Source organism: Microcaecilia unicolor, chromosome 9 (assembly GCF_901765095.1).
Source record: "Microcaecilia unicolor chromosome 9, aMicUni1.1, whole genome shotgun sequence".
Taxonomy (NCBI): Eukaryota; Metazoa; Chordata; class Amphibia; order Gymnophiona; family Siphonopidae; genus Microcaecilia; species Microcaecilia unicolor.
The window spans coordinates 162292920-162309427 of NC_044039.1; the positions used below are offsets into that span (position 1 = coordinate 162292920).

At 43.7% G+C, this 16508-nt stretch overlaps 1 protein-coding gene across 2 annotated transcripts in view; it reads left to right on the forward strand.

The window, feature by feature from the left end:
- The window catches only part of KLHDC2 (kelch domain containing 2), a 52242-nt gene that overhangs the window by 12529 nt on the left and 23205 nt on the right, over positions 1–16508 (forward strand). For both annotated transcript variants that reach the window (XM_030213946.1, XM_030213947.1), the window contains exons 3-4: positions 8147–8264; positions 8804–8919. In XM_030213946.1, the coding sequence (XP_030069806.1) occupies positions 8147–8264; positions 8804–8919 (234 nt within the window). The remainder of the gene's footprint in view (positions 1–8146; positions 8265–8803; positions 8920–16508) is intronic.

The window sequence follows — 16508 nt, forward strand, 5'->3', positions numbered from 1 at the left end:
TCGCTCTCCACGGTGCTGATCAGCTGATCGACGCAGCACTGAGGCAGACTTCCCGCCGCCAGCGCCACTATCCACGGATCCAGCGCTCATTCTCTCGCCACGCCCATGTGAGACACCAGAACTAAGCACATGTGCGGAGCCAAGTACACCCTCGCAACTTGCTCTCCATGGTGCTGATCAGCTGATTGACGCAGCACTGAGGCAGACTCTTCCCGCCACCAGCGCCACTATCCATGGATCCATCGCTCATTCTCTTGCCACGCGAGACACCACAACAGCTCGCGCGGAGCCAAGTACACCCTCACACCAAATTAGCTTCACACGGTTCCCTTTCCCCGTCCCCTTTCAGGTGTGCCCACGTCTCGCAAACACAGCACCACGTGGGCCACATCAAAGAATCGACCGCAAATCAGGTAAGATTTCAGCCTCAGTCTCCTCCCAGTTCAACAGTACCCCCCCCCCCCCCCGTGGGGGGAGGGCGTCCTGACACCAGAAGGGGGTGAGAGGGGGTCCAGAGACCTGAGGGGGGAGGGGGTCATGACACCAGGGAGAGAGGGAAGGGGGGGCCTGACACCAGAGAGAGAGGGGGGAGGGGGGCCTGACACCAGAGAGAGAAGAAGGGGAGGCCTGATACCAGAGAGGAGGTGGGAAGCCTGACACCAGAGAGGAGGGGGGAGGTATCTCTGTCACACACACAAACTCTCTCTATCACACACTCTCTCTCACAGTCAGTGTCTTTCTCACTCTCGCACACACTCTCTCACACACTGTATCACATTCACTCTCTATGTGTCACACAATCACTCACACACTCTCTTGGTCTCATACATTCGGTCTCACAGAGAGTCTGTGTCTCACACACACACTCTCTCGCACACACTGTATCTGTGTGGAACACACTCACTGTGTCTCACGTACGCACTTGCACACACACTCATTCTCACACACACACACTCTCTCTCACAGACACACTCACACACACGCTCGCACATTCACTCTCTGTCTCACACACAGTCACTCTCACATACACTCTCTCAAACATACACACTCCGAGGAAAACCTTGCTAGCGCCCATTTCATTTGTGTCAGAAACGGGCCTTTTTTACTAGTACACAATAAGACAAGCCAAAAGGTCATACTACAAAACCAAAATAGGACCTGACTACAAAGACACAAAAAAATTGTACCAACTCGTCAACAATCTACTAGACACCACTGTGGTGACCACAACCAACACAGATATCCCATCTGCAGACAAACTTGCCAAATACTTCAATGAAAAAATTGTAAACCTGCGCAACACGCTAACTCAGAACATCGATGACACCAGAAATTTCATCAATTGTATGGACCCAGTCCCCAATGAATACCCACGGACAGATCCTGGACAAACTTCTCCCAACTCTCCGTTGATGCAGTCAATAGGTTCTCGAGGACCCACTGCAAATGGGATACTTGCCCCAGTTATCTACTAAAATCTGCTCCCCACCGCTTCATAACAGACCTCACATCCCACCTAAACTACATGCTTCAACATGGACTCTTCCCTAAGGAAAACGGCAACATCCTACTCGCCCCAATACCAAAAGATTCCAAGAAAAAAAACAAATGATACCACCAACTACCGCCCAGTAGCATCAGTCCCACTGGTAGTCAAACTGATGGAAAGTATGGTAACCAAACAACTAACTGATTACATAAACAAATTCACAATACTGCACGAATCACAATCAGGATTTCTTTCCAACCACAGCACCGAAACAGTACTAATTACCCTCCTGGCCAAATTCAAACAAGAAATTGCAACAGGCAAAAGCGTACTCCTCCTACAATTCGACATGTCTAGTGCGTTCGACATGGTAAACCACAATATACTACTAAACATCCTAGAATACTTCGGGATTGGTAGAAGTGTACTCAACTGGATCAAGGGCTTCCTCACTACTAGAACATACCAAGTGAAGTCAAATTTGAACATATCATCACCATGGAAAGCAGACTGGAGTACCCCAAGGATCACCACTATCACCGCTCCTCTTCAACCTAATGATGACCCCACTAGCCAAGTCCTTACCAATCAAGGCCTTAACCCTTTTATATACGCAGACAATGTCACAATCTACATCCCTTACAAGCATCTATCAGAAATCACCAAAGAAATCAATCTCAGCCTGTACACCATGACCTCATGGGCGAATGCATTTCAGCTAAAACTTAACACAGAAAAAACACACAGCCTCATCCTCTCATCCCAATATAGCACAAACAAACCCACCAACATAACCTCTTCAGACTTACACCTTCCCTATCTCAGACATCCTGAAAATTCTTGGAGTTACAATCGACCGAAATCTCTCACACTAGAGAGCCAAGTGAAAGCAACAACAACAACAAAAAATGTTCCACTCAGTGTGGAAGCTCAAACAAGTGAAACCTTTCTTCCCGAGGGAAATATTCCATAACTTGGTACAATCCATGGTACTAAGCCATTTGCACTACTGCAATGGAATCTATGCGGGATGTAAAGAACAAATCATAAAGAAACTCCAGACAGCACAAAACACAGCAGCCAGGCTTATATTTGGAAAAACAAGATTTGAATGCGCCAAACCACTACAAGAAAAACTACACTGGCTCCCAATCAAAGAACGTATTGCATTCAAAATCTGCACCCCGGTTCATAAAATGATCTACAGAGAAGCCCCGGGATACATGACTGACCTCATAGACCTACCAACCAGAAACACACTTAGATCGACAAGAACATAGCTAAATCTCCATCACCCAAGCTGCAAAGGACTCAAATACAAATCCACCTATGCGTCCAGCTTCTCCTACATAAGTACACAACTATGGAATGCACTACCAAACGCCTTGAAAACAACATATGACCACCTAAACTTCCGGAAACTACTAAAAACTAACTTGTTCAAAAAGGCATACCCTAGCGATCCAACCTAGATGCCTTAACCCAGCGGCATAACGAACTGGACATAATTTAACTCTTCCTCCTTACGATTCCCAATGTGCCTATCACACATTGACCTTTGCTCTATCACTACCTCACTCTGTATTTGTTCAAATTGGTATTGGCGATTGCCTCTACGGTACTATGTAAGCCACATTGAGCCTACAAATAGGTGGGAAAATGTGGGATACAAATGTAACAAAAATAAATAAATTGTAAAATGCAGTAGTTCTGCCCTGCAGTATGAAACATTTCATAGGTCACATTATTATAACCTGTGTTTTTGTTTTGAGGTAAGTTCAGTAATACGTTGGCGTGGAGAAACAGCTTAATGGTTAAAGCAGTGACCTATTACTGGTGCTCCTTGTGTTCTTGGATAAGTCACAGAAAAGTGAAGGTAGATGTTTCCTATCCATTCGGTTCATCCATACCATCCAGGGCCGGTCTTAGGCAGAGGCGACCGAGGCGGCCGCATAGGGCCCCGCGCCTAAGGGGGCCCCGCGCGGCATGCCTCGTCTCTGCCTCGCCGACCACGCTCGCCTGCTCTCCACCCATGTCCCGCGACGCGAGTCTCCTTGTTCCCCTGCTGCTCCCCCTCCCTCTAGCCACCTGAGACCTCTCCCGTCTGACCCGCCCCGCCCCGCCAAACGACCCTCTTCTGCCGCCCGCACCTCACCTGACCCGACCCAGCATTTTAAAAAACCCTCCAAGCGGCGGTGCCGATGCCTCGCGTCTCGGAGAAGAAAACTCGCTTCGTCGTTGGCCGGCCTTCCCTCGAGTCCCGCCCTCTGATGTAACTTCCGCAAGGGCGGGACTCGAGGGAAGGCCGGCCAACGACGAAGCGAGTTTTCTTCTCTGAGACGTGAGACACCGGCACCGCCGCTTGGAGGGTTTTTTAAATGCTGGGTCGGGTCAGGTGAGGTGCGGGCGACAGAAGAGGGTCGTTTGGCGGGGAGGGGGGGGGTTAGACAGGAGGGGTCTCAGGTGGCTGGAGGGAGGGGGAGCAGCAGAGGAAGGAGGAGACTCGCGTCGCGGGACATGGGTGGAAGGCGGGGGGGGGGTTACTGGACATAGGTGGATGGCAGTTGGCAAGGGGGGCAGGAGGATCGCTGGACATGGGGTGGATAGAGGGGAGGGGGGCTTCTGGACATAGGTGGATGGCGGGGAGGGCATAGGGGACAGGGGGGGTTGCTGGACATGGATGGCAGGGGGGACAGGAGGGTCGCTGGACATGGGTGGATGGCAGGGGAGGGCATAGGGGACAGGGGGGTTGCTGGACATGGATGGCAGGGGGGACAGGAGGGTCGCTGGACATGGGTGGATGGCAGGGGAGGGGTACTGGACATAGGTGGAGGGCAGGGGGCACAGGAGGGTCGCTGGACATGGGTGGATGGCAGGGGGGGGGGTTTCTGGACATAGGTGGATGGCAGGGGAGGACAGAGGGGACAGGGGGTTGCTGGACATAGATGGATGGCAGGGGGGACAGGAGGGTCGCTGGACATGGGTGGATGGAGGAGAGAGAAGAAATGCTGGACATGGATGGAGGCGAGGGAAGAGTGAGGAAGGAGATGAGGTGAGGGAAAAGGAAGAGAGGAGAAAAAGTGCACATGGATATAGAAAATAGGCAGAAGCTGGATCCACTGGACAGTCAAGTCTGCGGAGGACCCAGCTTTTACTTACGGATGTAGGGCAAGAAATGAAGAAGAAAGGCGGAAAGTAAAGAAATAAATAGAAAGGAAGCCCTGGAAATGGAGTTAAGAGGACAGATAGCAGCACAATCGGATACTGAGCCAGCATGATCAGAAAAACAAAGTCACCAGACAACAAAGGTAGAAAAAACTATTTTATTCAGGATTTATTAATTGGAATATGTTAGTTTTTGGAAATGTGCATCTGTGATATTTTTCATGTAAGTTTTAATTTTTGTAGTATTGCTACATACTGAGTCTGACTTCTTGAGGTAACTCTCCAGTTCGGTATTTTGCATTCATGTGTTTTTCAGGTGTGATCAAGGAAGGTGCAGTATTCTGCTAGCGTATAGTTTGCAGCCCTTTTTGTTTGTTTTTTTTCACTAGGTTGTGCACTGGTGTTTTAGAGCCCGGTGTAATTACACTTGCCTTTCCACGCCACGCATAAGGTTGTAGCTCGTCCTGTCCTTGGAATTAGTGCTGTTTATGGTTTGTTAAGGTTATGAGTGTGTGTTTGCACATGTTTGTGTATAGTGTTTTGCAGTGGAGAGATTGTGTGTTGGCCTTACTAAGGTGGCACCAAACATCGGAAAGGGTGTAGAGCCTAAATCATGACACACTATCTCTAAAAGGGTGTTTTGTGGCTCTACATGAGAATTGTGATATTATGATCCCTTGCTAGCTTCCTATTGTTGATAATCTGCATTTTCCGTGTGGCTGGTATATTGGTATATAAGGTATTAATTGTGACTTTTTTTTCCTACTTATTTTTTTTCTGTGTGTTGTCAGACAATTATGGATGACAGAGTCGGAGTCTTCTTGAGTCAGAGTGTTGTGGTATATATTTTAAAGCTATTTTAATACCTTGGTGGTCTATATGTTTTTATATTGTACATTATATTTTACATATCACTTTATTTTATTGTATATCTTTTCATTTCATTTTTATTTTATTGCATATATGGGTTACAGAGTAATAGGGGAATTTGAAAGTACTGAATCTTTTCTTAATATTTTTCCTTTATTCTCCTTTGTTATGAGAATTGGAACTACTAATTGTAGTGGACTTGAACTGAATAATTTCTGGGGAGGGGAGGTTTCATGATAGCATTGTGCTTATTATTTCAATCAGTTTTTTGTGCAAGTTTAGCTTCATTTGTCTTTATTTGAAATTTCATAAATAAAAAATGTTCTAAAAATGGAATAATTTTATCAATGGGGTGGAGCTAGGGTGGGGCGGGGCAATGGTGGGGGTGGGGCTAGGATGGGGCCCCACCAAATTGGTCTGCATAGGGCCCCGCACTTGCTAAGACCGGCCCTGATACCATCTACTGTACATATCCATTCTTTTTAGAAATCCTATGTATTTGTCCCAAGCTTTCTTGAATTCAGGTGCAGTCTTACTCCCCCTCATTCCAGATCTTTCTTTCAGTTGAAAGAGGCTTGCCTCCTGTGTGTTTATGCTACAGATGTATTTAAACATCTCTATTGTATCTTCCCCCCTTCCTCCCACACCTTTCTTCCAAAGTTTACATATTGAGATTTTTAAGTCTGACCCCGTTTGCTTTATGATTAAGACCACTGACCATTTTAGTAGTCACCCTCTGGACCAAGTTCATCCCATTTATATCTTTTTGCAGTTGCGGTCTCTAGAATTGTACGCAGAACTCTAAATGAGTTCTCACCAGAGACTTATTGTCAGGTTTTCAAGGATAGTCTGGAATCGTGAGCCCTTGAGCTGCTGACAAGGAGCGGCAGCAGCAGGCAAAACCCTCCAACCAGGACTGGACCAACATGACTGGAGTAGGCAGGCGATGCAGAAACCAGAATCAGGGAACACAAGCAGGATTCAGGAATTAGCGTGACTGGAACAGGACTTCACCTGCGCTTGACCGTCGTTCCCTAGGGGTTGAGCCCCTAGGTGTGGGCAGCCGGCAGGACTTACTGGACCGAGAGGAGACACAAGCTTGACTAGAACAGAATTCAAGGTACAGGGTCTCAAACAGACAGGGATACAAACACAAGCTTGGCTAGAACAGAATTCAAGGTACAGGGTCTCAAACAGACAGGGATACAAACACAAGCTTGGCTAGAACAGGATAGAAGATACAGGGTCTCAAACAGGCAGGATATAAGGTACACAAACAAAAGGGAAAGGAAGCCAAAAGCAGACAGGGAAGGAGCAATCAGGGCTGGATTCAAGACAGGATTCAGGAGACTCAAACAGGCAAGAAACACAGACTAGGAACACTAAGAAACAAGGCAAGACAAGGCAGAAGTGCTAACTGCACAAACACCAGCCTGGACCTTTGGCATTGCAAAGGCAAAGCAGAAAGTTTCCAGGTGGCTGATAAAGCCCATCAGCAGCTGAGGCTCAGATGCAGCAATCTCAAGGCAGCTACAGGTGAGGCTAGCTGCCAAACTTTAAACCAAGTTTGGAGGGCTAGAATATCCGGACCGGACCAGAAAGAAAGTCTGGAATGTATAGGGAGACAGCAAGACAGTCCACGGCAGCAACCGGCTCCGGCCACCAGAGGGCGAGGCGAGCACAGCCAAGGAAAACAGTTACAATTGTGACACTTATACAGAGGCATTAGCCCCTTCCTTTTCCTGCTGTGAACGGTCCTCTCCCTATCCACCCTAGTGGCCTTTCTGGCTTTCGCCTTTCCTACCTGTTCAGCCACCTTAAGGTCATCGTATATCACGCTCGAGTCCTACTCTTCTAATGCATGAAAGTTCTTCACTCCCTAAATTATATTGTTCCCTTAGGTTTTTGTAGCCTAAATGCATGACTCTGCATTTTATAGCGTTAAATCTTAGCTACCAAATTTTGGTCAATTTTCAAGCTTCGCTGGGTCCCTCATGTTAATCCACATCATCAGCTATCTACTGTTGAAGATTTTGGTTTTGTACATAAAGAGACAACCTTATCAAATAGCCCTTCAGCAATATTGCTTACAAAACATTTTTAAAAACTGGTCTGAGAGCCAAACCTTGCAGCACATCATTGGTAACATCCCTTTCCTCAGATTGAACTCCATTTACCATTACTCTCTCGCCTTCCACTCAACCAGTTCCTAACCCAGTCATTTGCTTTAGCTCCCATATCGAGGGCACTCAGTTCATTTAAAAGTTGTCTATGTGAAACTGTCAAAGGCTTTGCTAAAATTTAAAATCCATAACATTTAGTTCTCTCCCTTCTGGTCTTCCAAAGAAATTAATGAGATTTGTCTGACAAGTTGCTAAACTTGTCTTGAACCACTACTGAAAAGTCTAAAAGCCTTTTTCCCTTTAGATGCAGCTGTATTAATATTATGGTATCTAGTAGTGTGTTGAGAAGGGTTTATAATGCAGACGTTTTTAACTTATGCTTGCGTGTACTAAGTCAGAATGCTAGTTTGGGATTGTTCTTGCTATGTTAATTTATGCTCTTTTAAATTGTAAACGGGTTTGTTTGTTTACACATCTGTTTTAAATTTCTCTCTTGCAGGAAGAAGAGCAGTGCCACAGGTGATATTCCGCCTTCCATGTCGGGTAGTTGTGCAGTGTCTCTAGATGGGATGCTGTATTTATTTGGTGGACATCATGCTCAAGGCAACGCTAATCTGGTTAGTCTTTGTCTATAACCCACAATTTCCACAGGGAGAGGTGGGAGATGTTTAGCTTGAGGCTTTCAAGGGTTGTGAAGTTTCTGTATGTGTTTCTAAAAAGGGACAGTGAATGTTCTGTTATTATTTCTTTGTAATATTTGAGGCTTCTCCAGGGAGTCAGCAGTGATTGGAAATTGGTGTGCTTTATATGTTTTGAGTTTGGGGTGTATGGTCTTGAGAGGGTGTGCTTTACTGTTTGATTTTTGGAGTTCCTTATTGGTATAGCAGTATATAGCAAATATAATTAACTAACGGCTGAAGAGCCTGTGGCTTCCAGTGTTTGTGTTGGAAGTATTGCACTGGTCTTGGATGGAAATGAAGGATTACAAGTTCTGTAGAGGTAAACCAAAGGGGTCAGCTTTGGGATGGCTTCACTTCAAGCTCTGTTGGCGAGGTCTTAATCATCCAACAGGATGGTCTTGAGAATGAGGGTGGGAAGTGGAGAACATTGTTCAGATAAGACCAAAATAACATAGTTTTTAACTTCTTTTGTACAGTTCTATATGTTGAACTTAAAACCTGGATCCACAATGTTGCAGTGGGATAGAATAGAGTGCAAAGGAACTCTTCCCTCAGCAAAAGACAAACTTGGTGCCTGGGTGTATAAAAATAAGTGAGTATTTATGAACTATAAGCTGGCCAACTTCATACTGTTTTTTTGCATGGAGAGACAGAAAAATTTACTTACTGTATTTTTTCCTGGTCCTGTCACTGATTGATTGTATTCTAAATCTTAGGCATACTGAGCCACTAACTCCAGCTGACTAATGTGTCCAGTCAAAAATATTTTTGTAATCTGTGCTATTTTACCATGTCCAAGTCTATCTCTAATTTCTTATTTTAACTGATGTATTAGTAACCTTCAGTTCTGTGTTACTGTGTTCTAATCATAATGTAACTTATGGAGTGGAGGAGTGGCCTAGTGGTTAGGGTGGTGGACTTTGGTCCTGGGGAACTGAGGAACTGAGTTCGATTCCCAGCACAGGCAGCTCCTTGTGACTCTGGGCAAGTCACTTAACCCTCCATTGCCTGCCGCATTAAGCCTGCCATGAGTGGGAAAGCGCGGGGTACAAATGTAATAAAAATAAAAAAAATCTTGGCTCCAGGGTATCAAATTGGTTTTAATTAGAGCGAGGAGTTCCTCAGGGCTCGGCCCGTTCTTCCAATTACGATATTTATATAGTCACATGTGTGAAATAAGTTCATTGGGTATGCAGTTTAGGTTATATACTGAGGATATCTTATTGTCCACACCTTTTAGAATGGATGAGGATTTGAACTGCTAATCTGCTTGTCAGTTCTCATCAAGTTGCAGCATGGTTTTGAAAGATAGAAGCTTTAGTGATTTACAGAGGCATCTGAAACATTTGTTTTGATGAGACATGCCATCCCATTTCACTTAGTTGTTTCTCAGTTTGATACTCAAATCTTACTTGTCCAGGTAACTGAATATTGTTAAGGTCATGCGTAATTCATTTTTTTAAACTTCAGTCTGTAGACTTTTCACATGGATTAGTGAATAACAAGTTGACATTTGTTTAGTTCCTTATAGTCCTACTCTTAACATTGCTATTGAGTAATTGTCAAAGGTTCAAATGTATATGTATTTGATTGCTTAAGGACATTTCAAAGCGGTGTACGTATAAAATCAATATAAATAAAACATATAAAATCAATATAAGAAAACACAATTATAAAAGTAAGGTAATACGAGTGTACATAAACATAACAAATACAGTTAACAAAAATACTTGACAGCTTGTGACTTGTTAATGAGAAACAGCTCCACTCATTCTAGGGGGTTTTTTTTTTCCTGTGGCTGGTTGACAATTCAGGAACTCGCTACAATTGAAATTGCATCAGTCATTTATTTTGAGAGAAATTTAAACTTTTTTTTTCAAAGATAATTAAGGAGTTTGTGATTTTTGTATTTTTAGTTTTTATTAGGGCTGCAGCCCAATAAAATTTTGTAATTGAGATTAATCGCACAATTTAGATGCAGGTCATAGCCAGCAGTCCCATTGGTGTGGGGGGGGGGGGGGTACACGTTTACTTCCCCCTCTACTGGGTATCATACTGTTGCTGGTGGGAATGCAGAAGCCCCACCAGATGAAGAAATCCACTGTCAAAGTGGCCCCCTTCCTCGTACTGCCTCAGGAGCGAGGAGGTCAGCGGGGGTGCCTTCATCCGCCACTCCCCGATCATGCTCAATTCATGCATGAACTTGGGGAGTGCAAGTGTTGGTGGCTGGAAGCATGCCACTGACTTCCTAGTTCTTGAGGTAGCAGATTTCTTCTGGTGGTGGAGGGTAGAGATGTGTATGTGTGTGTGTGTATATATATATATATATATATATATATGTGTGTGTGTGTGTGTGTGTATATATATACTTCAGTCCCGTTTTTGGCACCATCAATTTCTATGGGGATAAACTTTGGTTTAGCGCACCACTGATAAGTGCAAGATTCGCTTATATGCATGGTTTAAGCCTGCTCCTCTGCAGGAAAGACTCCGCATAAGCGTGCGCGCGGAATATGGAAGCCGATTGGCGCGTGACAACCAACAAGATTTCAAATTTACCGCCCCTTTAACTGCTACAGGCAGAATAAGCGAAAGAATGTTGTTAGAGTGTACACTGGGGTCGTCGCCATTGCGCAACTGTAAGACTATTTAACACTGGCTGAACGAATAGAAGTTCTTAAATTAGAAAACAAACTCAAGCATCTATTGCTAAAGAATAAGGTGTCAATCCCAGTCAAATTTCACGTATCTTGAAGCAGAAAGACCAGCTTCTGGAAGACTGGCAAAACAATACAAATCCACAACGGAAACGAAAACGGGTGGGAAAAGCTGAGGAGGTAGAAGATTCTTTTCTTCGGTGGTTTTCTCAAGTCAGGAGCAGACCGTTTCCTGTCAGTGGTCCACTGCTTATGGAGAAAGCTAATCAGCTAGCTGAAAGTCTTGGACTAACTGAATTCAAAGCCACTGTTGGATGGTTGGAAAGATGGAAGGAGAGGAACAACATAAAATTCAAGAAACAGCATGGTGAAAAACAAGACGCTGATGACTTTGGTGCTGAAAATTGGGTTGTTTCAGTTCCTACCATCTTGAACAAGCTTGCACCTCATGACATTTTCAATGCTGACGAAAATGTTCTCTACTGGCAAGCGATTCCTGATGGAACACTTGCATTCAAACAAGCCGAAACTACAGGAGGTAAAACGTCGAAGGACCGACTGACGATCTTCCTTTGCTGCAATATGGATGGGAGTGAGAAGTTGGAACCATTCGTCATTGGAAAGAGCAAACAGCCCCGTTACTTCAAGAATGTTAAGTGACTTCCTGTGACATACGAGGCTAACACAAATTCATGGATGACTGGTCCATTCTGTCTCTTTTTCCACAGTTCTGTCTCAGTTCTGCGGGTCACCCTCTCCCTTCTCCACCACCCAGTGTCTTTGGCCTGCAGGCCAGCGGCAGCCATATGGAAAGGGTACCTGCAGCGTTAGCCTCGATTAACATGCAGCTCTAGTTTTTATGTAATTTTTTTTGCCTTGTATTATATTTTGTATGTAATTTTTGTGTTGTTGCCATCAGAACAGAAAACAGTTACCTTAGCTTCAGGAAGAGGCTAAACATTTTTTTCTCTTTCCAGAGATTGCTTCGTAACAATCCATTGACTTCTACCTCCTAGTATTATCCTTTCCTATAATGTTTTTGGTCTCGTTCATTACAGCAGTGGTCTCTAATTGTTCTCATGCCTCACATTAACATTATTGGCTTTTGTCTCGCCTAGAATATAAACTTCACTGAGCCCTGGAAAGAGGGGGTATTAGTAGTATGCAGGATTTGATTTGATGATTGTAAGTAAAGGTGTGCACTTGAATGGGGACAGTGGAAAATCCACAGGAATCCATGGGTTTGGGGACAAAAAAAGTCATTACCACGGGAATGGAAGGGGGACAGCTGAAAAGCAAATGAGGCTGGGAGGGGATGGATTGGAAGCCAATGGGTTTGGTTGGGGATGAGGATCAGATTGTCCACATGCATACCTCGACTTGGAAACTTGACACCAACACCTTGGCTAAAAAAAAATAAAATAATAGAGAGGAGCTTACCTTGGAAAACATGTTTGGCAATTTTGGCAACAAAGGAGATCACTGATAAACTGTTGAGAATATGCGTTGATTTTGTTTTGAGCATTTTGGCAGAGTATAATTTCCAAACTCAAAACCCAGCTTCACACCGGCTGCGTATATTGACCATAAACATCACAGCTGCCACTACTGGCTTAACACTACCATACACTTAGTGGTGGAGAAAAAAAGCCTTAGTAACGCCACCCAGCCACCCCAAAATCAGACTATAAGGCGTGGGCCCAGCGCACCATCTTCTGGCTCAAAACCCCCCCCACAAATACTCAGTGTTTCCAGGCATATCTTATAAACTGTTTTGCCTACAAATTTCTTTCACAGTGACCTGTACATATATTCCTTAGAGCACAGAATCTCAATCAGTACAATTCATGCAGTTTATAATAGTTCAATATCCAATCAATCCTGCATTTATACACTTCCAGTGATTCCAATCATAAACCACTTAGCTTCAATCCATTCGTTATTGTGTTTACGCTGTCCAAGAAATCACCGGCTTTAACCCAACAGGGAGTCTCCGTTTCGCTTTCGCTGCATCAGGGGTTCAATGCTCCATCTCAGATGCCAGTCCTATGACTCTGCTGTATTCGAAAAACAACCATGTAACTGACACAGAAATGCCTCCATCCTTCTATAAATAGATCAAGCTCCTCCTTTTCCAATTCAAAACAACCAATCCAAAGTGGTGCTGGCCTCCGACATCACTACTCCACTGCTGCTCATCCTGAACCACAAGGAAAACCCCATGGTCCCATAACAAGCTCTTTACTTTGTAAAGACAGCCTCTCTCAAAAAAAATGCTGACCACTCTACCTTGATGTTAAGTCCATCGGGTTCTGTCGAATTAAAGAAAAATATCCACTTCTTTTCAGCATGACGCAATACTGTATACGACTCATATCTCCTCTTCTTTGTGAGGGCTTTAAATGCTCTAATACTGTGCATCGTAGATTGTCAAACTGATGGTGCTCCATCTCACAGTGGGTTACTAAAGGAGCCTCCTGCTTCAAGGGTTTCAAACAGGAGCGGTGCTCCATCAGTCTTGTTTTTAGACTCCTCATAGTTTGCTCAATATATATTAGGTCGCAGGGGCACTTAATGACATATACCACCCCCATTGTTTTACAAGATTTTAGATTTCAAAACACCTCTCTTTCCCGTTTTAGAATGAGTAAAGACACTTCCTTCTTCCATAATCTGACACACTGAGCAGTGGCCACATTTCTTATGGGACTCCACTGCTGTGCGCCCCATCATTCGGGCTTAAAAGATCACTCAGATTACAACCTCTCTGATGATAAAACAGAATGTTTGATTTCGCAGACACAGGATGTGTTTTCAATAGATCAAAGTGTCTCCTCACTACTTTACTCAACCTCGTGGTAAAATGTCTTCTTGTTGCTGAACTGCTTTATATTGTAGTAGTGACTCCCTCAGATTATGCCAAGCTCTTTTAGCTGCCTTCTTGACTAATGATGGGGATATCCCTGCTCTATTTATTTATTTATTTGTAACACTTATACTCCGCACTTTCCCACTGATTAGCAGGTTCAATGCGGCTTACATAATATAACAGGTTTACAAGATAACACAAAAAAGGATAACAGCTGTAATATAGTGAATAAAGAGGTGGACAATTTATGACTCAATATACCGGTGCAGCTTTTAAATTCCTGATCCGTTGAGCAAATTCTGCGATAACGTAAAAACTGAGCAAATGAGATGTTCTTTTTCATATGCGGAGGATGCATTCTTGAAAAATGTAGTAGAGAATTTATTTTATTTTTATTTTATTTATTGCATTTGTATCCCACGTTATCCCACCTATTTGCAGGCTCAATGTGACTTACATAGTTTTGTTAACATTGTCATTGCAGGGTGACAGTTACATTTAATATTGTGCAGAGGTTAAATAAGGGTAGAAAGAGGAAGGAAAGGATTGATTAAGGTAGTTGTATTAGGTGAGCTATCTTGACTGAGTGGGTTGTCGGGTGACTTGGTGTGGCTATTTAGTTCTCATTGTATGCCTTGCTGAAGAGATATGTCTTCAGAGATTTGCGAAAGATCTTTGTTTCGTCGATAGTTCTCAGGTCTGTAGTCAGTGCATTCCACAATTGTGTGCCCAGGTACGAGAATGTGGTAGCATGCATCTGCTTGTACTTTAGACCTTTACAGCTGGGGAGAAGTGCAGGTCGAGAAATTTGCGGGATGATCTTGTGGCGTTTCTTGGAGGTAAGTCTACGAGGTTTAGCATGTAGGTTGGGGCATCTGCGTGAATGATTTTGTGTACCATCGTGCAGATCTTGAACGTAATGCGTTCCCTAAGTGGGAGCCAGTGGAGCCTCTCTCTTAAGGGTTTTGCACTTTCATATTTAGTTTTTCCAAATATGAGTCTGGCGGCAGTATTCTGGGCAGTTTGTAGTTTTTTGATGGTCTGTTCTTTGCAGCCCATTGACCAGGGTACGGAAGATGTATCTCGGGAAGAAAGGTTTTACTCTTTTAAGTTTCCACATGGAGTAGAACATCTATTTTGTCGTGTTTTTCACATGGTCATCGAGCGTGAGATTTCGATCTATGGTGACTCCAAGAATTTTCAAGTTTTTTGAGACAGGGAGAGAACAGTATGGTGTGGTTATGGTAGAGAAGTGTTTTGTGTTGTGTTGTGAGGTGAGTACAAGACATTGTGTTTTTTCTGCATTAAGTTTTAGTTGGAATGCATCTGCCCAGGTGTGCATTATTTGGAGGCTTTGGTTGATCTCGTTGGCGATTTCATTTAGATCATGTTTGAACGGGATGTGGGTTTAGAAAACACCGTAGTTGCAAAGCCATCCACCTTCTTCTCCACCCATACATTCAGAAATGAAATACACTGCTCATTCTTCTCAGTTTCAAATTTAATCTGTGGGTGACATTGATTTAAGAAAACCAAAAAAACTGTTGCAACATATCTATCGTGCCTGTCCAAATACAGAAAATATCACCTATAAAGCATTTCCAACGCTGAACATGCTGGAAGTAAACCGACGGGTAAATCCATTTCTCTTCAAACATTGCCATGAATAGATTTGCCACTGTGGGGGCAAAAGTGGCCCCCATCACTATCCCTGATTTTTGCTGAAAAAACTTGGTGTCAAAAATGAAGACGTTCTTACTCATGGCTATATTGCTTTATTTAACCAGAAATTCTGTGGGCACCAAATGTAGATGAGGACGTTGTTCCAATGAATTCCATAACACATCTAGAGCTTCATCCTGTGGTTTGCTAGTATACAACGAATACACATCCATAGAGTATAATCTCCACCGAGCTAGTCTCATCTGTGTGAATGGTAATGCAGCTAATATGAAAGCAGCATTTTGAGAAGAGGTCTGGACGGATTGCACAGGTAATAATCTCTCATACTTTCTCATGGACTCTAGCCATCAAAAAACTGAAGTTGATCTGAATGATCTCTGCAGTGAAGTAAACGAGCTTATAACATTGTCCAAGGAGGTGGTTACACTCGCTGAGCAAATAAGTCAACCATTCACTGAAGAAAATGCTGAAGCAATGCACATCAACTCAATGGAACAGTATTTTTTTACTGACATTGAAATCTGTAGCAGAGAATATGGAGGACTTGAGTGCAGTTGCCACTGACCGAGGTGCAAACAAGCAACTCCTTACCTATTTGTGTACAATTGATGCTTTCCTGGCAGAATGGTGTTGGAACCATTTGACAAGGCTACAAAAAAGCTGTGGATGGGTATTAAACCTTCACTACATCAGTTGTGTCCCAACAAAGATATCGGTTGAAATGACATTTGACAGTTGCAAAATCAGACAGCCATGCAATAGCATCCTTAAAGAATCATCTTGCAGATCCCGTGGATCGATACAGCGTCAGATACACTCAACAGTAACTTTGCTGGATCCAAGGCTGTAGGATTGTTTAGATCTGATGAGTCGAAGGATATAATGGTGCCATAAATAGACTGTGAGCACTGACAGTAGATCAAGCTGTATTTGGTGCAGCAAATTGCTGAATTCCCAACAAAATGTCCAAAA